The 25293-nt window shown below is 43.1% G+C and overlaps 1 protein-coding gene across 2 annotated transcripts in view; it reads left to right on the forward strand.

Moving 5' to 3' along the window:
* PTPN3 (protein tyrosine phosphatase non-receptor type 3) overlaps positions 1–25293 on the forward strand; it is a 383873-nt gene that overhangs the window by 200550 nt on the left and 158030 nt on the right. The window contains exons 7-9 of one of the 2 annotated variants that reach the window (XM_073678476.1): positions 2–54; positions 17573–17693; positions 22885–22972. In XM_073678476.1, the coding sequence (XP_073534577.1) occupies positions 2–54; positions 17573–17693; positions 22885–22972 (262 nt within the window). Of the gene's footprint in view, position 1; positions 55–17572; positions 17694–22884; positions 22973–25293 lie in introns of those variants that run through there. The other variant, XM_073678477.1, reaches the window with a different exon arrangement.

A 25293-nucleotide genomic window follows, 5' to 3' on the forward strand; every position in this document is an offset into this window, starting at 1 on the left:
GGATATCATGTCCGCTGAATTCAGCTGTTGTTCTCGCATCGTATGCTGTGCAATGTAAGCATTTTTTTTTTCTTTTAGAGGCTATAAGATCAATTGCTTTTGGGAATAATAACTATAATTTGCTATTTATGGAGACATACTATTGAGTATGTAGAAGTTATTTATAGTAAAAAGAAAAAAAATGTTTGTACAAAATAATGTTAATGATAATTATCATGAAAAAAATCTGCATGAAAAAAAATGCCTGCACACCATGACCTATTGTCTTCAATAGGAAAACTGCAAAGCTGTTCATGTGGCAGCTTTTTTTCCAACATGGTCTCCAAAACCACTTCAGTAAATGATTTGTGCAAGGTAGTGACATGAAAACTATCACTAAAATACATTTTTTAAAAAAATATGAATTAAGCAAATGGGCCTTTCTAGGGAACCTGTCATGTCCTGTCTACTATGTAAACTGCCCCCATGGCGTTGTTAGTGATGCAATGTGCATCACTAACACACTTTTTTCATTAAAATTGGCGCTAATATCATGAGTATCTAGCACTTTATATACTTATATCCTACCTGCTCATTCACTCATAGGGGTGTGATCCTTGCATTCAGTCAGGGCTGGCGCTGCCCACGCATTTGAATTTTGCTTCCGGCTTGCGCTGACGTAAGTATGCGGCGCTTACGCAGTATGTCATGGCCAGCCAGCAAAGCTTGCGGCATTGGGAGCCGCGCATGTGCTGTGACGAGCGGCTCCCTACGCGTGTGCAGTGAAGCTGTGTAGTACCCAGCTTTACTGTGTCTATGGGCCTTTTTACATACCTCTTTTACATGTCATATGTCCATTTTTCTTCTGATTTGTGGCTAAAACTCATCTTTTCAAGTAAATTGCTTCGCTAAAAAATTACTACACATGGAGGTGCACGGACTAAATAAAAGAAGTTTATTTAAATCCAAAAAGCAATGAAAGAAATGCCTACAAAACACTCAAAAAGACGCCTTGGCTCCTTCTGGGTGTCTTTTTAGCCTTTCCATTGACTTCTATTGGAAAGTTTTGAACGTCTTTCTAGCGGAAAGAATGTACTCATAGAATCATAGAATGTTAGAGTTGGAAAGGACCTCCAGGGTCATTGTGTCCAATGCAGGATTCACGAAACCATCTCAGACAGATGTCTGTCCAGCCTCTGTTTGAAGACTTCCATTGAAGGGGAACTCACCACCTCTCGTGGCAGCCTGTTCTATTTATTGATCACCCCCACTGTCAAAAAGTTTTTTCTAATATCTAATCTTCACAATGAGAGAGAGAGTAGGCAACACCAGACCCGAGCTCTTAGAAAAATAAACGTATCACCCTTTAGTAGGTCAACTATCTAAGTCAATAATGGAATACAGTGGTGCAGTGCTTAAACAAATAGTAATTGATGCATTCCATAGAGAGAGAAAAAGCAGCACTCACCATTTCCAAAGTTAAAAGTTTTCTTGTAGCATTCAGAACATGATTGTGGTGTGCAGGGAATGCAGGGGAATCGGGACGACAACAGTTTTGCCTCTGCTGTGGCGCTTCCACGGGTCCAGGTGAGGGATAATGTGAGACAGCTGTCATTAAGACCTAAGGGGCCTTGAGTTGCTGCTTTTATAATCCCAATTTTTTTCTTTTTTTTAATAGCATTTTATTATCGTCTCTCCTCCTTACGGTGGATATTTAACCTGTTCTAGACCCGCAAAACGCAATGCTCATGGACATGTTTAATCAAATTAGGGAAACCCATTTTTGTAGTAATAGAACGAAGATGTTCACAAAAGCGTATGAAAAGGGGATGAATACTTTTTCCTATATAGTAAAAATGACACAGAAAATTGCATAGACCAAACTAATTTGTCTTCACATATCTTTAATTTCACATCTAAGAATTCTAAAACATCTCCTCCAAATGCTGATGTAAAGCGCATATTTTCTGTGTTCATTTCTGTTAGGTATAAAACAAAAGAAGCAAAGTCATTCTGGGAACATGCCCATATAATAAATATGTCATCAACATATTTTAGGTTTTAATATATCTTAGGTATGGATTTAGAATTGTAGTAATGTATTTGCTCTCGAAGTATGCCAAAAATAAATTAGCAAATACCCATTCTGTGGGTGTACCCATTGCAGTGCCTGTTGGTTGGGCGTACCATGTATCCAGAAATGTAAATGCATTGTGCAATAGTACGAAATCAAGGGCTTCTGCAATGAAATTAATTCATTCTGGACTCTTATCAGTGTCGCATAGTATATTCCGAATAGCTGCTATGCCTTGCTTTTGGGGAATTCTCATGTACAAGTTTTCCACATCAATAGAGGAAAGTGCGAAATCTTCCTGCCTCTCTATTTCATTAATCACTCTCCGGAAATCCCCAGTGTCTTTTATAGAAGACGGTATATTACACAAGAGCGGTTTTAAGAGCCAGTCAAGATATTTTGCGGCCTTCGGGCCCCTGAGACGATCGCTTCCAGTGAGCCAGGGACCGCCGACGTCATCGCTTCTTTTCAACTGAATGTTCGTCCTTGGACACAAATTCAATTGAAATGTATTGCAGCACAGAGACCAGCTCTCTATACCACAATACCAATACCAGACACTGGCCAATCAGAGACCAGTAGCTGACATCAGCGTTCCTGCGTGACCGCACAAAGCGTCATTGCTAAGCGCCCCAGCTGTGGAGGAGGAAGAGGATGCTGTTCACCATGGGAGCAAGGTCAGGTGAGAAGAATTTTTTTTCATGCGAGTGTAAACAGCGATAGAATGTGGGACATTGTTACAAGAAGGGGACGAGGATGGGGACATTACTATAATATGGGACCAGGATGGGACGATTACTATAAGATGGGACCAGGATGGGGACGATTACTATAAGATGGGACCAGGGATGGGGACGATTACTATAAGATGGGATCAGGATGAGGACATTATTACAGGACAGGGGACATTATTACAGGTTGAGGGATATTATTAGATGATTGGGGACATTATTACAAGATGGGGGCCAGAATTAATATATGTGGCTAATTGTAAAACTATATTACTGTATGGGGCAGATTGGGGGTCAAACATAAGGAAAACTTTATTTTAAATTTTTTTAAAGAATGAAAAAATAATGGAAATAATATTTGGCCACTAAAAATACTGTTTTATCTAAAAATTGAAATAAAAGAGAAGACCTGTACCATAACCCATATGATAAACATCATTAAGAAGAATATAAATCACGCCATAAAAAAGATGATCAAAAAGTCATATAGAAAGATAATGGTATCACTGAAAACGTCATCTTCTCCCGCAAAGAATGCGGCCGGTCATATTCAGATTTCAGCAGCAGAAGGGAAGGAAGGGAGACACAGATCCTAGTGGGTAGGCGGAGCCCCACAGGATAGTTCACCTCAGATTAGAAAAAGTGACGACCGGCCCCTCCAGCTTAGGCTCCTCCTACTCCCATGTTCCTCAGTCTAAAATTTGAGGTCGCAGAGGATAGTCGCTGCCTTTGCAGCACCTCAGAAGAATTTTTTATTTTTACCAGGAGACCTGGACCCCCCGTGGTCTAGAGGTCTCAGGGGGTCTCAGCGCTGCTGGGACCCCTGGCCCTCCCCTGGCAGATCTGCGTACCCCCTAAGGAGGTCCCCGCAGAACCCTGCTGGCCCCGGGGGACACAGGGCGCTCCCTGGCGGAGACGCACACCGCTCATGTGGGGTCCCTGCGCTCTCCGCCGTGGGGGGGAGCGAAGGGCCATGGCGCCACACATCCCTGGGGGTCCCTGTGGCGCTCAGCTGGGTAAGTGCCCTCTGTGTGTGTGGAGTGCTTCAGCGGCTGCAGCGGCAGCCGCTGTTACTGACAGAATGGTGACTGCCTTTTTGTCCTTGCAGGCAGAGGGGTACGGCACCCCGGTGTAAGGCCCTGACTGCTGAGGAGACGGGTGCTTCCTTCCTGCCGCACCCCGAGCCGGAATCACAAGACCCTCAGAGACCCACATGCGGGCAGATTCCATGACTGGCTGAGCACAGAGAACAGTAGCTGGTGATGCACAGCCCTCTCCTCTTCCCCGGGTGGCAGGGGAGCAGGGACAGAGGAACGCGGGCTTCGTTAGTGTCGGGGGGCGTGGCTTCGCGCTCTTGGCTGCCTGCCATCATAGCCTCAAGCAGGAAGCCCCGAAAAGCGCGCGCTGAAGCTGTCCCCGCCCCCCCCCTTCTCCTTCTTCACGGGCCCTCGGCTATCGCATTACCGCCTTCTCCCTGCTCCCCCCTCACACACACACACAGGCTCCAGGAACAACGTGGCCAGCTGTTGAGTCACTTCTGTCTCTTAAGGCCGAAGATTCCTTTGTTTTTTCTCACCATTGCAACGCAGAGCGCTGCTGGTTCTCTGCTGAACGCACACCTCTGACTTTTTAAGGCAAAGGTGCTTTGCGTGGTCAGCAGCATTAACCCCTTCTGGGGGTCTGGCCTTATCAGAACAGTTAACCCTTTCTGTAATAGGTTAACCTTTGTTCTGCAGAGCTGGGGTAGTTTTTTCTCCCTCTAAGGAGAAGCTTTAACCCTTCAGTGCTTGGTGAATTTTTTGTGGGGGAACAGGCTGTGATAACGGAATCACACATTCCCAGTTACTGTACCCATTGTAAAGGGTTATTACCGCCTTATCCGCGACGCTCGCAGCTGCGTGGGGGGCATGTCGGATCAGGGTCCAGGGGGCGCGGACCTCTCTCCCGGCCCGCTTCAGGATCGGTCAAAGTCCCATCCGGCGTCACGAGGCAGGAAGCGCCACAGGCCTGTGGTGGCGCTGTCTCCTCCGCGCAGCGCATCGGAGGCTTCGGAATCACCGACAAGCTCTGCTGGTGAGATCTCCGATTCTGATGAAGAGGATCGGCAGGGTCGCTCTGCTTCGCTTTCGGGCCGTGTGGATGCTCTTATTGGAGCCATGCGGGAAGCGTTACAGCTGTCTGAAAACGCTTCCAGGGGTTGCGGTTCTTTGATGCCCTGTATCCCTGCTCCACGGAGACTATCGCTAATTGGGTCCCCTCTCCTGTAGCGGACCTGCCATTGTCTCAGCTGAGCAAATCCTCCTTGCTTCCTGTTAAAGGGAAGGCAAGTCTACAGGAACCGCTAGACAGAAGGACGGAGTTAGCGGCGAGTTCCATCTACGAGGCCGCGGTTCATGGACTCCGAGCGGCCTTGGGGGCCATGTGGGCTGGTGAGGCTTCTCTGCGGTGGTTGGATCCGCCGTCTGAAGTGGAAAGACTCTTCCAGCTTTTGGAAGAGGCGGCCCGATATGGCAGGGACGCAGTGCTGAATACTACTTCGGTTCTGTCCAGGGCTCAATCCTCGGCTGTCACAGTCAGGAGAGCACTGTGGCTTAAACAGTGGACTGGAGACGCAGTATCCAAACAAGGTTTGCGGAGTCTGGCGTCAGCTTTTTGGTTCAGACCTCACGGAGCTGATTGCCAAGGCTAAGGCCAAGGATTTGGCTTTGCCGCAGAGGAAGGTAGCGGCTTCTACGTCTGGCAAGTCAATTGCAGGTAGTGGTCGCCGGTCCTTTCGGCCCAGGGGACGGTTCCGTCAGCCCTCTTGGAGATCGGGTCGTCCCTCGTCTTCCGGGAAAAAGACCACCCAGAAATCCCGTACTCCCTGGAAACAACACTTCCGTCAGGACAAACGGGAGGTTGACAAAAAGCCCGATAAGGCGGACTGACGCCAGGAACCCACCCGAGGGCTCTCGGGCGGGAGGTCGTCTGCTACAATTCGGGTCGTTTTGGGCGTCCCACGTATCGGACGCCTGGGTGACGCGGGTTATGTCGGCAAGCTATTTTCATAGAGTTTCATTCTCGACTCCCTTACAGGTTTCGCCAGTCACGCATCCCGTCCGAGCCCAAGCTGGCTGCCGCACTGCTGCGGGAGATCGACACTCTTCTGCAGCAGGGTGTGGTGGTTCCGGTTCCGCCGGAGGACCGGGAAAGGGGGTTTTACTCCAACCTTTTTGTGGTCCCCAAAAAGGAGGAAAAGTTTTGCCCCATTCTGGACCTCAAGGATTTGAATTTTTATGTCCAGACCCGGAAATTCCGTAGGGAGTCTCTTCGCTCTGTCGTGGCGGCCCTGTCGCAGTACGATGTCTTGGTGTCGGTCGACATCCGCGATGCCTATTTGCATGTCCCTATCGGCAGGGCTCACCAGCTTTTCCTGCGTTTCGCCATAGGTCAGGCCCATTACCAGTTTGTGGCCCTACCATTCGGGTTGGCCTCGGCACCCAGGGTTTTTACAAAGATTCTGGCGCCGCTCTTGGCGCTCCTTCGAAGGCAAGGAGTGGCCATTCTCCCCTACCTGGTCGACCTGTTAGTTGTGTTGCCCACAGCGGAGGAGGCGGTGACAGCCCGCGATCTCTCCCTTCAGCACCTGGAGGACTTCGGGTGGCTGGCCAATTGGAAGAAGTCGTCTTTGGAGCCTTCGCAGTCAATCCTGTTCTTGGGGATGCATTTCGACACAGTACGGGCAGCGGTGTCCCTACCTCCGGACAAACAAGCGAACCTTCGTCACCATGTCCAGGCTATGAGGTCGGCGATGACGATGTCCCTTCGGGAGTGTATGCGCCTTATGGGTCTGATGGTGGCCGCAATGGAAGCAGTACCTTTTGCACAATTTCATTCCCGGGGTCTCCAAGATCTTATTCTGACCCGTTGGGATCGATCGCCAGCTTCGCTGGATCGCTGTGTCGGTATCTCCCGCAGGGTGCGAGAGTCTCTTGGATGGTGGTTACGTCCGGAGGCCTTATCCCTGGGGAAATCCTTCCTCCTCCCACGGTGGTCGGTCTTTACCACAGATGCCAGCCTGTCTGGCTGTGGGGGGGGTTTGGAACGATCTCTGGGTTCAGGGGGTCTGGTCGTCAGAGGAGTCGTCTCTGCCGATCAACATCCTGGAGTTGAGAGCATTTTTTCTCTGTCTCCGACATTGGACGGTCCCTTTGAGCGATCTGCCGGTCCGGATTCAGATGGACAATGCGACAGCTGTTGCGTATATCAACCATCAGGGCGGGACGAGGAGTTCCAGACTCATGATGGAGGTCTCTCGGATCCTGGTTTGGGCCGAGTCCAGGGTTCCAGCCATATCCGCGATTCACATCCCAGGAGCGCTGAATATCACGGCGGACTTCCTCAGTCGCGAGCAGGTGGATTCCGGAGAATGGAGCCTTTATCCGGAAGTTTTTGCACTGCTGTGCTCCCTTTGGGGGACTCCCCAAGTGGACTTTATGGCATCCAGGTTGATCCCGACCTTCATGTCCAGGTACAGGGACCCGGAAGCTGTGGCGGTAGATGCTCTAGTGGCCCCGTGGGACCAGTTCGAGCTGATCTACGTGTTTCCGCCGTTATGCTTACTCCCTCTAGTGCTCTGGCGGATCAATCTCGAACAGATCTCGGCGATTTTGGTGGCGCCGGATTGGCCGAGGAGAGTGTGGTATTCAACTCTGGTGTCTCTTCTGGCGGCGCCTCCTTTTCCACTGCCTCTTCGTCCGGACCTGTTAACCCAGGGGCCCTTTCGCCATCCGGACTTGAAGTCTCTTCGTTGGCTCTTGAGACCGAGATCTTGACCCGTCGTGGGTTTTCAGCCGAGGTCATTGCCACCTTGCTGGCGGCCAGAGGTCCAGCTACGGCTAGGATTTATCACAGAACTGGGGAGGCATTCAATTCATGGTGTTCTGGTTCATCAAGAAACCCGAGGGTTTTTTCCATTCCCATCTTCTTAAGCCTTTCTGCAATGTGGTTTAGCCAAGGGTCTGGCAGTTAGTACCTTGCGGGGTCAGGTACCTGCACTGTCTGTGCTTTTTCGGAAGGCTATTGCCTCGCGCAGAAATGTGCGTTCGTTTTTTCGCGGGATTGCACGTCAGTTTCCGCCTCGTAGGGCGTTTGTGGCTCCTTGGCGGCTCAATCTAGTCTTGGAGGCTCTTCAACATGGGCCGTTTGAGCCTTTGGATTCAGCTACGCTTTACTTGCTTTCTTGGAAGGTGGCCTTCCTGGTGGCGGTCACCTCCTTGAGAAGGGTTTCTGAGTTGGCGGCACTGTCTTGCTCGCCCCCTTTCCTTGATTTCCACTCGGATCGTGTGGTGCTACGTACCCGTGGCGATTTTTTTCCTAAGTTGGTATCGAGGTTCCACGTCAATCAGGATATCGTGTTGCCCTCCCTCTGTCCGAAACTGAAGAGTCCAAAGGAGCGGGCCTTGCACTCGTTGGATTTGGTGCGAGCATTGAAGTTCTATCTTTCAATCACCCAAGGCTTTCGGAAGTCGGACTCTCTTTTTCTGATTCCTGCTGGTCGTCGGCGTGGTCAGCGGGCTTCCAAGGACACTATAGCTCGGTGGTTACTTTCGTCTGTCCTGGAGGCGTACCGGCTCAAGGGCGAGCCTTGTCCGGTTAAGGTTCGAGCTCATTCCACGAGAGCTGTTGGTTGGTCGTGGGCTTTTCGTCAGGGGGCCTCGGCAGCGCAGCTCTGCCGGGCGGCTACCTGGCGCTCCGTCCACACTTTTACTAAATTTTATAAAGTGGACATGAGTGCTTCCGCCGATGCAGCCTTGGGACGCAGGGTCCTGCAGGCGGCGGTGGTTTAGGTTATCTCTTTATCTCCTTTTCGGCGATTGTTGCGCTGTTGAGGAGTTGGCGATTCTGCCACTGTTTCCCACCCTTGAGTTCTGGACTGCTTTGGGACGTCCCACTAGTAATGGATCTGTGTCTCCCTTCCTTCCCTTCTGCTGCTGAAAGACGGATTTTGGTAAGACCTTACCTGTAAAATCCTTTTCAGCGAAGGAAGGAAGGGAGACACAGCACCCTCCCATGGCAGAAGTGTATTATTGTTTTTCCAGACGCGGCGCGACCCCTCTCTGATGGCGGTCATCTGGGCGGGGGTCGGCGCGCTAGGGCTCTGTTCCAGCATTGCCAGCTCATCGCAGTTGTCAGGTCCAGTGAGTAGTGCCTGGGACTGTATGTTCTTTCTGTTATATGCATAACCTGTTCTCTCGCATTTCTGAGTTTTCAGAAGGGGTTGTGTTGTTCTGCTGGTGTTGTCTGCTCTTCCTTAGCTTGTGTACGGACTGAGGAACATGGGAGTAGGAGGAGCCTAAGCTGGAGGGGCCGGTCGTCACTTTTTCTAATCTGAGGTGAACTATCCCTGTGGGGCTCCTCCTACCCACTAGTAATGGTTCTGTGTCTCCCTTCCTTCCTTCGCTGAAAAGGATTTTACAGGTAAGGTCTTACCAAAATCCGTCTTTTTTCTATGTGCATCCCACTTACCCAGCTGTGTTTGAGACCCCTGCTCTAGAGGGAGAAGTCCCCAGTACTTTAAATTCACTAGACTTCATAGTCAATACTGCCGATAGCAAAGAAATTCAATATGATGCTGAAATGCTATTAAGTATAGGAGATATTAATCATACTGTGGAACCCATAGAAATTTCTGTTCTTCCCTTCACAGGTGGCGTTAGGTCAACATTTATGCCCCCTATTTCTCCAGGACATTCCATAGATCTCTTTCAAGAACGTGCTTAAAGATGTGGAAGCTCGTTAGTATAAAAACTTACCAAAAAATCTTAATGAAAACAAAATCAGGGCACTGAATGAAATTAAAAAATGGGACGATACTATTTTCCGGAGAGCTGACAAAGGAGGAAATATTATTCTTCACAGAAAAAAGGCTTATATTACTGAGGCAATGAGGCAATTATCTGATCCATCTACCTATGCAGTCCTACCACAAGACCCTACCACTAAATACAAAAATGCATTACGGTCTTTTTTAAGGAAGCAGGTAGAAAATGGATTTTTGACAAAAAAGGGAGCTGAAAAACTCCTACCAGATTTTCCTCAGAAGCCTTACTGGTACAATATACCAAAATCCACAAATCCTTGTCTGCCCCTCCCGGCCACCCCATTGTGTCACAGGTGGAATCCGTGACTGAACCTCTGTCAAAATATCTTGACTGGCTCTAAAAACCTCTTTTGCCTAATACACTGTCTTATATAAAAGACACTGGGGATTTCCGGAGAGTGATTAATGAAATAGAGAGGCAGGAAGATTTTGCACTTGCCTCTATTGATGTGGAAAACTTGTACATGAGAATTCCCCAAAAGCAAGGCATAGCAGCTATTCGGAATATACTATGCAACACTGATAAGAGTCCAGAATGGATTAATTTCACTGCAGAAGCCCTTGATTTCGTACTATTGCACAATGCATTTACATTTCTGGATACATGGTACGCCCAACCAACAGGCACTGCAATGGGTACACCCACAGCATGTGTATTTGCTCATTTATTCTTGGCATACTTTGAGAGCAAATACATTACTACAATTCTAAATCCATACCTAAGATATATTAAATAATATTCAGCTCTGAATAAAATTAATGGTGTAACACAACATCAGCTTCTGCAAAGTAACCAACAAAAAAAGAAATCAAAAGCTTTGAATACAGATAACTGCAGATTCGCATTCCCATTTAAACACCGTTCCATGGATGACATTATACTCCTTGCAGTTAAAAAGAAGTAGCACATAATTGAGGGGGGTAAAGATCTGAAACAAATAGCAAGTCGTAAACCTCTTTTTTCCTACAGAAGATGTAATAATCTAGGGGACATACTTGTTAGTCATAGAATGCCAATGGAAAAAAATAACTGGCTGAATTCATGTCGTCCAAAAAGAGATCACAAATGTGGCCACTGTTCTTTCTTTTATTACCAGGTTACTAGTAACCCAGAAAGAATAGGTCCTATTACCCATCAATTAATCGATTTCATTTCATGCAGGACAAATTATGTTGTCTATGTAATTTTCTGTCCGTGTCATTTTTACTGTATCAAAAAAACTATTTGTCCTCTTTTTTATACGCTTTTGTGAACATTTTCATTCTATTACTACAAAAATAGGTTCTTCTATTTTGATTAAACATATCCATGAGCATCATGGAGGTGACCCTAGAACTTTGCATTTTGCAGGTCTATAACAGGTTAAATACCCACTGCAAGGAGGAGACCATAATAAAATACTATTAAAAATAGAAGTAAATTGGATTATAAGAGCAGCAACCTCAAAACCCCTTAGGTCTTAATGACAGGCTAGATATGTCAGTCTTTTTATAAAGCAGTTTATAGAAGGGATTTTATTTGTTGAAGGAGGCTGTCTCACATTATCCCTCACCTGGACCCATGGAAACGCCACAGCAGACACGAAACTGTCGTCGTCCCGATTCCCCTGCACTCCCTGCACGCCACAATCATGTTCTGAATGATACAATAAAGGACTTTTAACTTAGGAAATGGTGAGTGCTGCTTTTTGTTTTTCTATGGAATGCATCTAATATCTAATTTGTATCTTCTCCCTTTCAGGTTCATGCCATTGCTTCTCGTGTTTCCATGTACAAATGAAAATAATGCTGATCCCTCTATAGTGTGACAGCCCTTCAGATATTTGTAGACAGCTATTAAGTCTCCCCTTAGCCTTCTTCTTTGCAAGCCAAACATTCCCAGATCCTCTAACCGTTCCTCGTAGGACATAGTTTGCAGTCTGCTCACCATCCTGGTAGCTCTTCTCTGAACTTGCTCCAATTTTTCTATGTCTTTTTTTAAATGTGGTGCCCAGAACTAGATACAGTATTCCAGATGAGGTCTGACCAAGGAGGCGTAGAGGGGGATAATTACTTCACGTGATCTACACTCTATCCTTACTTGTTACTCCTTTTAAACACTTGGTGTCTTTGAAAGCCTGAAGCATTTAAAAGACCCTTAACAGTCTGATTATATGAACAAGCTAGTATTTTTTCCATGCAAATAAATGGGACAATTCTTTCTAGCTTTTTCAAGCATTTTTCTGCGTAGTGTGCACACATCTTAATATAAATAACTGATATGAAAAACTGACACTAACCAATAACTGATAACACCTGGAACCATCAAGCTGATAATACAAACTGTTCATTTTTACATCCATGTCAGGTTTCCATAATTGCAGAGTAAAAGGTGTTTTTTTTTTGTTTTTTTTTCAGCATTTCTAACATGTCTGAAGTGCTTTAAAATCTGTTGTCCCTCTTGCTAAAGTAAAAAATATTGTAAAAATATTTTAATTCTGTGATGTGGGTCCACAGCCTTTATGTTCAGTGTCTCTGAATTGGCAGATTTTTAACCAGAGTTGGTTAAAAATTATTGTAGATGACAGATTAAAAGGAAACGATATCTAGAATATGTCCAAGACATTGTGCTTCCGGTTTCTGTAATATAGCTGATGTATCGGCTCTAGAGGGATTTCAAATACAGATAAGAGTTCATTCTTATTAAGTATTGTTTCAGTTTTGGATGAGCTGCATGGCTTTTGACCAAATGCATTTGCCAAGTAGCTAATGCTGTTTTCTAAGCTTGAACAAGGGATTAAGCTGCTTTGAAAGCTGCTCATGAGTAAAGCTGGGACATCACAGCTAAAAGATCTGGGTGTGGAAGATCCTTCTCCTTGGGCATAAAATATTTTTAGACAATTGTTGATCATCCCGGCAAAGAAAACACTCATTTAGGCATAGTTCATAGCACTTTTCTCTAATAGTAATGAAGAAGCTGTACTCATTAATTATTTTTTTAAGGTTTCTACGATTTTAATTTGTATGTTTCAATACATTTTTTTGTTTTTCTTGCTTTCTTGTAAATCAAGTGCTGTTTTTTCACTAACATTCCAAGACTCATTAATACTACATTTTGTCCTAATTTGTTTTTCTTTTATATTGGTCATTTTTTTCATTCTGATTTCTTTACATGATTGAGAACAGCCATATTGCCTCATATTGTATTGTAAGCCATATTCAGAGATATGCTTCACTGCGCTACATGCCCCATAGGCAGCAATTGGCCGGTTGTGAAAAATTGATGTCTGCAGGAGAGCTTTTTTAGTTGTGCTGTGTATTTTGCGTTAGAGGTCCTCCTGTGTTATCTATCTATAGGTGTTCTATTTGATTGTAATTCTCGCTGTGATGGTGATATATATATATATATATATATATATATATATATATATATATATATATATATATATATATATATATATATATATATAGTACAGACCAAAAGTTTGGACACACCTTCTCATTTAAAGATTTTTATGTATTTTCATGACTATGAAAATTGTACATTCACACTGAAGGCATCAAAACTATGAATTAATACATATGGAATTATATACTTAATAAAAAAAGTGTGAAACAACTGAAAATATGTCTTATATTCTAGGTTCTTCAAAGTAGCCACCTTTTGCTTTGATGACTGCTTTGCACACTCTTGGTATTCTGTTGATGAGCTTCAAGAGGTAGTCACCGGAAATGGTCTTCCAACAATCTTGAAGGAGTTCCCAGAGATGCTTAGCACTTGTTGGCCCTTTTGCCTTCACTCTGTGGTCCAGCTCACCCCAAACCATCTCGATTGGGTTCAGGTCTGGTGACTGTGGAGGCCAGGTCATCTGGCGTAGCACCCCATCACTCTCCTTTTTGGTCAAATAGCCCTTACACAGCCTGGAGGTGGGAACCAGGCATGTAGAGTCCATCCGTTCACCTTTTCTGCGTCGCACAGGGACACGGTGGTTGGAACCAAAGATCTCAAATTTGGACTCATCAGACCAAAGCTCAGATTTCCACTGGTCTAATGTCCATTCCTTGTGTTCTTTAGCCCAAACAAGTCTCTTCTGCTTGTTGCCTGTCCTTAGCAGTGGTTTCCTAGCAGCTATTTTACCTTGAAGGCCTGCTGCACAAAGTCTCCTCTTAATAGTTGTTGTAGAGATGTGTCTGCTGGTAGAACTCTGTGTGGCATTGACCTGGTCTCTAATCTGAGCTGCTGTTAACCTGCGATTTCTGAGGCTGGTGACTCGGATAAACGTATCCTCAGAAGCAGAGGTGACTCGGTCTTCCTTTCCTGGGGCGGTCCTCATGTGAGCCAGTTTCTTTGTAGCGCTTGATGGTTTTTGCAACTGCACTTGGGGACACTTTCAAAGTTTTCTCAATTTTTCGGACTGACTGACCTTCATTTCTTTAAGTAATGATGGCCACTCATTTTTCTTTACTTAGCTGCTTTTTTCTTGCCATAATACAAATTCTAACAGTCTATTCAGTAGGACTATCAGCTGTGTATCCACCTGACTTCTGCACAACACTACTGATGGTCCCAACCCCATTTATAAGGCAAGAAATTCCACTTATTAAACCTGACAGGGCACACCTGTGAAGTGAAAACCATTTCGGGTGACTACCTCTTGAAGCTCATCAAGAGACTGCCAAGAGTGTGCAAAGCAGTCATCAAAGCAAAAGGTGGCTACTTTAAAGAACCTAGAATATAAGACATATTTTCAGTTGTTTCACACTTTTTTGTTAAGTATATAATTCCACATGTGTTAATTCATAGTATTGATGCCTTCAGTGTGAATGTACAACTTTCATAGTCATGAAAATACATAAAAATCTTTAAATGAGAAGGTGTGTCCAAACTTTTGATCTGTTTACATACACTATATAAAATACACTATACACTATATACATACACTATATAAAAAGACACATAGGCATGTTTTTCTCAATATCTGACATGAAATCAGAATAAACTTTTCCCGTTTTAGGTCAATTAGGATTTACATAAATTTTAATATTTGCCAAATGACAGACTAATGAGAGAGAGAATGTTTGAAGGCTTTTTTATTACTTACTGCAAAGTCAAAAGTGTACATACACTAAGATTACTATGCCTTTAAACAATTCTGGACTGCCCATATGATGATGACATGTGTGTTGGAATCTTTTTTGGCAACATCTGAGTTAATTAGAAACACACCTGTGGATGTATTTTAATGCTCACCTGAAACACACTGCTTCTTTGTGTAGCATCATGGAAAAGTCTAAATAAATCAGCCAAGATATCAGAAAGAGAATTGTGGACTTGCACAAGTCTGGCTCATCCTTGGGTACAATTTCAAGATACCCGAAGGTGCCTCGTTCATCTGTACAAAAAATTATACGCAAATACAAACAAGATGGGAATGTCCAGCCATCATACCGCTCAGGAAGGAGACTGGTTCTGTGTCCCAGAGATGAACGAGCTTTGGTCCGACATATGCATATCAACCCAAGGACAAAAGCAAAAGATCTTGTGAAGATGATGGTGGAAGCTGGTAAGATTGTGTCAATATCCACAGTGAAATGAGTACTGTATCAACATGGGCTGAAAGACCACTCTGCAAGGAAGGAGCCATTACTCCAAAAGAAACATAAAAAAGCCAGATTAATGTTTGCAAATGCACACTGGAACAAATACTTTAGTTTTTGGAGACATGTCCTGTGGTTTGATGAAACTAAAATTTAACTTTTTGGGCATAATGACCGTCGTTACGTTTGGAGGAAAAAGGAAGAAGCTTGGAAGCCTAAGAACACCATCCCAACTGTGAAACACGGGGTTGGCAGCATCATGTTGTGAGGTTGTTTTGCTGCAGGAGGGACTGGTGCACTTCACAAAATAAATGGCATCATGAGAAAAGAAGATTATGTGGCAATACTGAAGCAACATCTCAAGACATCAGCCAGGAAGTTAAAGCTTGGGTGGAAATGGGTCTTCCAAATGGACAATGACCAGAAGCATACTGCCAAAATGGTAACAAAGTGGCTTAAGGATAACAAAGTCAATGTTTTGGAGTGGCCATCACAAATCCCTGATCTCAATCCTAATGAAAATTTATGGGTAATAATGAAAAGGCAAGTGCGAGCAAGGTGACCTACAAACCTGGATCAGTTACACCAATTTTGTCAGGAGGAATGGGCCCAAATTCCGACCAACTATTGTGAGAAGCTTGTGGAAGGATATCCCAAACGTTTGACCCAAATCATTCAGTTTAAGGACAATGGTACCAAATACTAATGAAAAGTATGTAAACGTTTGACTTTGCTGTAAGTAATACAAATGTCTTAAAACATTCTCTCTCTCTCAATATTCTGGCATTTGGCAAATATTAAAAATTATGGTAATCCTAGTTGACCTAAAACGGGAAAGGTTTAGGCTGAGTTCACACGATGCGTATTTAATGCGTTTCCGCGGCGTTTTTGCAGCTGCGTAAACGCCGCGGAGGCTCATTAAAAACGCATGGTAGAAGGGCAGCAATGTTCCCCAATTGAAATCCGCATGTGCTGTGCCCATGATGTGGATTTTTCCACAGCGTAAACGCTGCGCTCAAAAATCCGCAGCATGTCAATTAATTTTGCGTAAACGCGGCGTTTTCGCCGCCATTGACTTGCATTAGAACGCGCCAATTCCGCAAGACTGCATTTGTACTTGCGTTATTGGCGCGTTCTAATGTGCGGATGGTACCCGGGTGTGGAGGAGAGGAGAGTCTCATCCACACCCAGGTACCATTAAAAAAGCTGTAAAACAAGAATAAAATAAAAAATAAATATATACTTACCTTCTGTCGGCCCGCGCAACGCTCCTGCTTGGTTCCCGGCACTTTGCAGTGAGTTGTAGGACCTGCGCTGACGTCAGAGTCATGTGACGGGTCACGTGACGCTGACGTCGGCAGGTCTTTCAATTCAAAGTTGCCGGGAGAACGGATAGAGCAGGACAGCGCGGGCCATCGGATGTAAGTATATACACTCTCTTGGGTCACACTATATAAATCCATGCCGTTTGCATGGATTTATATAGTGTGACCTAGTTGTCAAGCACTTTCCAGGTGATTCTAAAATCGCCTGGAAAGCGCTTGTCAATCTGCATGCGGAAACGCATGTGAATCCGCATGTATTCTGCAGGAAAAACGCATGTACAATCTGCATGCGTTTTTTCTGCCAGGGAGATGCAGAAATGATGCAGAAATTTTCTGCTTCATTTCTGCATCGTGTGCACATACCCTTATTCTGATTTCATGTCAGATATTGAGAAAACCATGCATATGTGTCTTTTTATATAGTGTATGTAAACTTATGGTTTCAACTGTATATGCATATGTGTGTGTTCTATTTGACTGTAATCCTGCCTCTGATGGTGGTGAGATGCCTACAGAACAGAGAGTGTATATCCCCACATGCACACACATATATATATGTACACATGAGATCACACCTGGGGCAAAGTGCTGCCTGAACTGGGACAACAGACCAGAACGTTGAAAACTGTGTCCCGCAAGCCGCACAACAAGGCCAACCCCACCTGTCATCTTTATAAAAATGTTCCTTTGATAGAAAAAAGTGATTTACTTTGTTTTTTCTTCCGTTCATGTAAGGCTGCACCTATCCACTTATACACCTGTTTGAAGATGCAATTTTTGTGGCTGTTATTGCCAAAAAATACATTCTGACCTACTGCTGAAGACTTATAGAAGTATTTCCTGGTCTACAGTATAATGGAATGAGCTATCATGTGCAACTGTCACACTTTTGTGTAATAATAATGCTTCTTTAAGAACTTCAGTGTTTGGTGGCTTCAAAAAGAGACCGGAGTTGCCAACCTGTTCAGATTTGTATAAGTGACCATATTGATAATTTCTTTAATGTTGTCTTTTTCTTGCACAGCTGAGTTTGGAGACTACAATCCTTCGGTACATCTTCCAGGACACTTGTCGAGTAAAATGTTTCTTCCTGGCCAAGACAATGATTTTATAAGTAAAGTGGAATCCCTTCACAGTCAGCACAGGTAATTTAATTGGTCTTAACATACAGGTGCATCTCACTAAAATAGAATATTATTAAACAGTTAATTTATTTCAGTTCTTCAATACAAAAAGTGAAACTCATATATTATATAGAGTCATTACAAACAGAGTGATCTATTTCAAGTGTTTATTTCTGTTAATGTTGATGATTATGGCTCAATAAATTAGAATACTTTATAACAACTGCTTGAAAATGTTTTTAAAATCTGAAATGTTGGCCTACTGAAATAAATCAGTAAATGCACTCAATACTTGGTCGGGGCTCCTTTTGCATCAATTACTGCATCAATGCGGCGTGGCATGGAGGCGATCAGCCTGTGGCACTGCTGAGGTGTTATGGAAGCCCTGGTTGCTTTGATAGCAGCCTTCAGCTCGTCTGCATTGTTGGGTCTGGTGTCTCACCTTCCTCTTGACAATACCACATAGATTCTCTATTGTGTTAAGGTCAGGTGAGTTTGCTGGCCAATCAAGCAAAGTGATAGTTGTTTTTAAACCAGGTATTGGTATTTTGGCAGTGTGGACAGGTGCCAAGTCCTACTGGAGAATGCAATGGCTAAGCAGTATCTTAGATTGTACCTTGTATAGTATGTGCAACACATAATCACTTAAGGTATTTATTAAAGGGGTTGTCCACTAGTGGACAACTTCTGCTTAATCACTTCAGGACTCCATAGAAAATGAAAATAATCTAGCGATGTCGGCACTATTATTTTCGGTGGCTCATGTGACATTGTTGTCACGCAACCGCTATAGCTTTTACTATTTTGTCCACGCAGAGGGAATATTGAAGAGCTGCAGGTAATTGGCTGTAGCAATCACCAGACCCAGCTATGTCATGTGACCCCTGTGAATAGCAGCACCGACATCACTGGAATGACACAGCTGCAAGATGTGGGTATAGGTTATTATGATTTTCTATGGGGCCCAGTAGTAATTAAGCAGGATTTGTTCAGTAGTGGACAACTCCTTTAATCATGACCGTAATATGATCCGCAGGCTATCTGACTATTTAAAGTAGAACAAGTCCCCAAAACTTAGTGGAACAGTACAGGATTCCATCTGTTGTATGCTGCCCTTAAATACAGTGGCGACCAAAAATTTAGCATTTTGTTTAAAAGTGTGATTACTTCTGTCTGGTTGTTGTGATGCCATTTCCCTGGTGATGAATTGAAAGTGCAAGAAGTTGTCATCATGCAAGACCTTAATTTTAACCAAAATGCTTTTGAATATAGATATTGTCATTTAATTAAAGAAAACTGATTGCCAAACGTTTTGCATATACTATTTATTGACCATAACATAAAGAGTACCTCATTGTTAACAATGCCATCACTTAGTATTTTGTAGCATAACCTCTTGCTTTAATTACTGCACCACACCGACGGAGCATTGAAGCCACTAGGGTGTTCAAGACATCTTGAGGAATCTGGCTTCATTCCATTTGCAAATCTGCAAACAATTCATCTTTATTGCTATGGGTACGGGCTCAACTCGTCACCATAACTCATCCTAAAGGTGCTCTATTGGGTGTAAATCAGGTGATTGGCTTGGCCATTGCAACAGGCAAACATTTTTCTTTGCTAACCAATTTTTGACAAAATTGGATGTATGCTTAGGATCATTGTCTTGCTGGAATTGCCATCCCCCCCTACTTTGGTTTTACCATGTGGCAACATCACATTCTCCACTATATCCTTGTACAAGGTAGCATTCATATTTTCATCAAATCTATGCCGAGGCAGAAAAGCAGCCCCAGACCATGACATTGCTACCACCATGTTTCACTGTAGGTGTTTGGTACCTTACATCATTACGTTTTCAAATTGGGCAGTATATAAAGACCTTGCCATCACTTCCAAATAGACTGAACATGGATTCATCCGACCACAACACCTCAGACCAATCTGTCTCTTTCCATTGGCTGTGTTCTTTGGCAAACTCAAGGTGAACCTTCTGATTCTTTGCAGAGATGAAAGACTTCTTGACTGGAACTTGTGCATTCAACCCTACTGCTCTTAGCCGTCGCACCTCAGTTTGGCGACTCACTTTGACCCCATATTCTTTGTTCATTTTATGCAAAATCTTTCCAGCACTTTTATGGACATCAGATACTGACTTTTTCTTAATGTGATCAACTCTGGAGGAAGTTTTCCTTGGTCGTTCCATAACCTTTTTCTTTTCTTTCTTTAATATACGTGACACTTGACTCTGAGAACAGTTGAATTCATTAGCTACCTCTCTTTGGCTTTTGCCTGACTTCACTCTCAGAAAAATAAGTTTCCTGACATCTGGTGATAAATTTGTCTTTGTCTTTGCCATGTTTTAACCTAAAAATATATATAATTTTTTTTATTCAACTGCCCTTTCGAAATATGCAAAACATTTGACCCAGCAAATGTTGAAAACTAACACATAAAGGGATAAACCATGTCAAACACAATTTTCCGCGTTATAGCTGACAACTATTTGCTTCCGGTTTGCTAAAATCACCAGGAAAATGGCATCACAACAACCAGACAGAAGTAATCACACTTTTAAAAAATATGCAAAACTTTTGGTTTCCACTGTAGGTGATCATACAAGACCTGGCTGCTGCTTTAAAGAGGTTTTCTGGTTTTATTTACTTTAACCCCTTTACAACGCACCACGTTGTAACCCCCGGTTTAGCGGGGGCTCCGGCTTTTAACCTGCAGTGAAACGGGCACATGTTAGCTGATTCTTACAGCTGACATGTGCCCGCAACAGCCGCAGGTGGAATCACGATCCACCTGCGGCTGTTTACCAGTTAAATCTCTGACAGCAGCATTTAACATCGCCGCACCGGAAGTGCGGCATTAGCCTAGCCCATCGGTGACCCTGCCACATGATCGCGGGTCACCGATGGGTTGGCATGATAACCCAGGGTCTACAGCAGACCCCTGTGGTTGTCATGTCTCGATTGCTATGAGCGCCACCTAGTAGTCGGCGCTCATAGCACATGAGCATTTTTGCTGCATATAGGCGATCTGCTCATTGCCTGTATGTAGCAGAGGCGATCGGACTGCTGCTGCTTCTAGTCTCCTATGGAGACTATTGAAGCATGCAGAAAGTAAAAAAAAATGTTTTTAAAAATATAAACAAAATAAAAATAATATAAAAGTTTAAATCACCCCGCTTTCGCCCCATTCAAAATAAAATAATAAAAAAAAAACCCACATATTTGGTATCGCCGCGTTCAGAAACCCCCGATCTATTAATATAAAAAAAAGAATTAATCCGATCGGTAAACGGCTTAACGAGAAAAAAATTCTAAACGCCAGAATTACGTTTTTTTGGTCGTCGTAACATTGCAATAAAATGCAATAACGGGCGATCAAAGCATAGGATCTACCCCAAAATGGTATCAATAAAAACATCAGCTGGATGCGCAAAAAATAAGCCCTCACCTGGCCCCAGATCCCGAAAAATGGAGACACAACGGGTCTTGGAAAATGGCGCCATTTTTTAATTTATTTTTTTTTTTAGCAAACTTTGGATTTTTTTTTCACCACTTAAATAAAAAAGAACCTACACATGTTTGGTGTCTACGAACTCGTAATGACCTGGAGAATAATAATGGCAGGTCAGTTTTAGCACTCAGTGAACGTGATAAAAAAAAATAAAAAAAAACGTGGAATTGCATTTTTTTTTTGCAATTTCACCGCACTTGGAATTTTTTTCCCGTTTTCCAGTACACAATATGGTAAAACCAGTGATGGCGTTTAAAAGTACCACTTGTCCCGCAAAAAATAAGCCCTCACATGGCCATATTGACAGAAAAATAAAAAGGCTATGGCTCTGGGAAGAAGGGGAGCAAAAAATGAAAACTCACAAACGGAAAATGCTCTGGTCATTAAGGGGTTAAGGGTTGGTCCAAAGTCTAGCTAAATTTCATTCTAAATCCTTATCCATTTAGTCCTATAATCTAAGTTATTCTCTAATATACTTGTATTAAAAATTCCCTATCCTTCTCTAACGACACTGTCTAACTGCATCGGTGACGCACGTTTCAGGGGCTGTGCTCGTCCCTGCTGTGTCCTTCCCTGCGAGCTGTGCACTGTACATCGTCCGCCCCCGCTAGTGACATCACTGGTCTCCTGCCTGCCGGGTAGTCTGACACTGCTCTGTTGCCCACTTATTATTACTGATTTGAGCCGGCAACATCGCGGACGCTGTCACTGTGCAGATCGCACAGGGCACAGCTCGCAGGGAGGGACACAGCCCCTGAAATGAGCGTCACAGATGTCACTTTTTCAGGGAGCCGGCAGGGAATGAGGCAGTGACTGAAGTCTCTGCCCTCTCCTCTGATGATTCTTTGTTTGAGTATCACAGCAATCACCTGATTCTCAAAACGAAGCGTGATCACACAGGAAATAGGAAAAACATACAATAACAGTTAGACAGTGTAGTTAGGGAAGGATAGGGGATTTTTAATACGAGCACATGAGAAAATAGATTATATTACGGAACTAAATAGATAAGGATTTAGATGAAATTTAGTTTGACTTCGGACCACCCCTTTAATGCTTATAGAGGTATTTCCATCGTAGTCATTCATGACTGCACTGTGAACAGTTGTCTTTTTGTTATGCCCAGAGGTATATGGGATGGCGAAAACCATCCAACAGACTGTGCTGCACACTTTTCCCATAACTCCCGTATAAGTGGATTGGATTTAGGGAAATGGCAAAACACAGCCCATATAATTTCTGTTTCTGGAATCTCAGCCACCCATAAAAATCAAGTATAGACTAGTATTACATCTCAGTCATGATTACTAAGAAGGAAATATCCCTTTAATCACTGAAAAATTACATTTTCTGTCATTTTCAGTGTTGACGTTTGTCACATTTTTTAATGTATGAGTTTGCTGTAAGTGAATGAACAGTTTATTACCATTTAGAGGCAGGAGACCTGTATGTACAAAGTGCTATTCTCAGCAGAAAAGCAAAGTCTGTGTACTGCTCTATGGCAGGGGTAGAGATCGTGAACCTAAACGAGGTCTGTTTTGGCCACATATTGCATGTAACAAATGCTAAAAAGTGTGCCACATCCCAATTGGTAGAAAAAGAATATGCATCATCCAGAGCACTTTAGATTAAAAATGGTAAAACAATCCTACCGCTAACCCTATGACTCCTCCTTTTCTCTTAGCGGTCTTGGACAAACAGAAGCTGAATCCTGCTACATTAACATTGCAAGAACACTGGAATTCTATGGAGTTGAAATGCACAGTGGTAGAGTATGTTTGACCCCTATAAATATGTTTAAAACATGAGTGATATATTTTATGACCTGTTGAAATGTAGTATTCAATAGAAATAACGTAACATAGTCTGACCATTTCATGCTTTCAATTTTGCAAACCGAGTATCAATAACGCTACGTTCACACGAGCATATATCTAACTTAGTACACAATATATTTTTGTCTTAGACATAATGTTTATTAATTACAATTTTATTGTACTGCTCCCATGTACATAATTTAAGTAAATAATTCACTTTTTTAATGATTTAACATTGATATTTTACATCTCAATTAGCACCTTTAATATTGTTCTATGTTTTATAATTTATTTGCCACTTTGCACTTTATGCTCATCATTATGAGCCATATATTGTCTCCAAAATTAGGTTAATTTACACCTACAGTGGGTTTGGAAAGTATTCAGACCCCTTTAAATTGTTCACTCTTTGTTTCATTGCAGCCATTTGGTAAATTCTAAAAAGTTCATTTTTTTCTCATTAAAGTACACTCTGCACCCCATCTTGACTGAAAAAAATAGAAATGTAGAAATTTTTGCAAATGTATTAAAAAAGAAAAACTGAAATATCACATGGTCATAAGTATTCAGACCCTTTGCTCACTATTGAGTAGAAGCGCCCTTTTGAGCTAGTACAGCCATGAGTCTTCTTGGGAATGATGCAACAAGTTTTTCACACCTGGATTTGGGGATCCTCTGCCATTCTTCCTTGCAAATCCTCTCCAGTTCCGTCAGGTTGGATGGTGAACGTTGGTGGACAGCCATTGTCAGGTCTCTCCAGAGATGCTCAATTGGGTTTAGGTCAGGGCTCTGGCTGGGCCAGTCAAGAATGGTCACAGAGTTGTTCTGAAGCCACTCCTTTGTTATTTTAGCTGTGTGCTTAGGGTCATTGTCTTGTTGAAAGAGCGAAATGTGCCTTGGGGCTGCGGGGACATCACACAAACATGTTGTCATTACATGCAAGTGTAATTATTATTTACTTTTTGAAAAGGGGAAATATGTATCCCATAGTATCTTTGTTTTTTTTGCCCTCTATTCAATTTATTAGAGTTTTGCCCTGTTCTCATTAGGTACAGTAATAATGGGTATCCTGCTAAAGCTATTACGTTCACACGAGTGTATACAAAAATCATCCCATTATCATCCAGAGAAAAAACTCAGGTTTTCATCTGTTTTACAGTCTGCAAATTATCCTTATGACATCCGTTCTTACATAAGCAGTGAATAAAACTCATGAGAATAAATACTGTTTCCTAGGTTAATAATGGCAATATATCCGTGAAAATCGGATGCTACACCAATGATCCATATTGGATCTGATTCTTTTTGTGCACCCAGATATAGTGGGGAAAATAAGTATTTGATACACTGACGATTTTGCAAGTTTTCCAACCTACAAAGAATGGAGATGTCTTCAATTTTAATGTAGATACACTTCATCTGTGAGAGACAGAATCTAAGAGTAAAAAAAATAATATCACATTTTATGATTTTTGCATAATTAAAGCTCTAGTCCTTGTTATATTAGGGTTACTGTCTGCTTACACAAACAGGTGTAGTCTAGCTTACATTAGCTGAGGCTTTCCATGATTCTCAGCACAGAAATGCCACTCCTGCCCCTCATGGCCAAAGGGTAACATAGTAACATAGTTTTAAGGTTGAAGGGAGACTTAGTCCATCTAGTTCAACCCATAGCCTAACATGTTGATCCAGAGGAAGGCAAAAAAAAAAAACATGTGGCAAACACTAAGCTCCACATTGGAGAAAAAAATTCCTTCTGGACTCCATACAGCAATCAGACTAGTTCCCTGGATCAACGTCCTATCAAGGAATCTAGTATATATAACCTGTAATATTATACTTTTCAAGAAAGGCATCCATGCCCTTCTTAAATTTTAGTAGTGAATAACTCATTAAAACACCATGCAGCAAAGAGTTCCATAGTCTCACTGCTCTTACAGTAAAGAATCCGCGTCTGTGATTATGATTAAACCTTCTTTCCTCCAGACATAGAAGATGCCCCCTTGTCCCCAGCTCAGGCCTCAGAGTAAAAACATCAGTAGAAAGGTCTTTATACTGTCCCCTTATATACTTGTACATAGTAATAAGATCACCCCTAAGCCTTCGTTTTTCCAAACTAAATAACCCCAAGTGTAATAACCTGTCTTGGTATTGCAGACCCCCCAGTCCTCTAATAACCTTGGTCGCTCTTCTCTGCACCCGCTCTAGTTCAGCTATTTCTTTCTTATATACCAGAGACCAGAACTGTACACAGTATTCGAAGTGTGGTCGCACTA

This window comes from Phyllobates terribilis, unplaced genomic scaffold, assembly GCF_046119375.1.
Source record: "Phyllobates terribilis strain yellow unplaced genomic scaffold, ASM4611937v1 Scaffold_4__5_contigs__length_816908805, whole genome shotgun sequence".
Lineage (NCBI taxonomy): Eukaryota > Metazoa > Chordata > Amphibia > Anura > Dendrobatidae > Phyllobates > Phyllobates terribilis.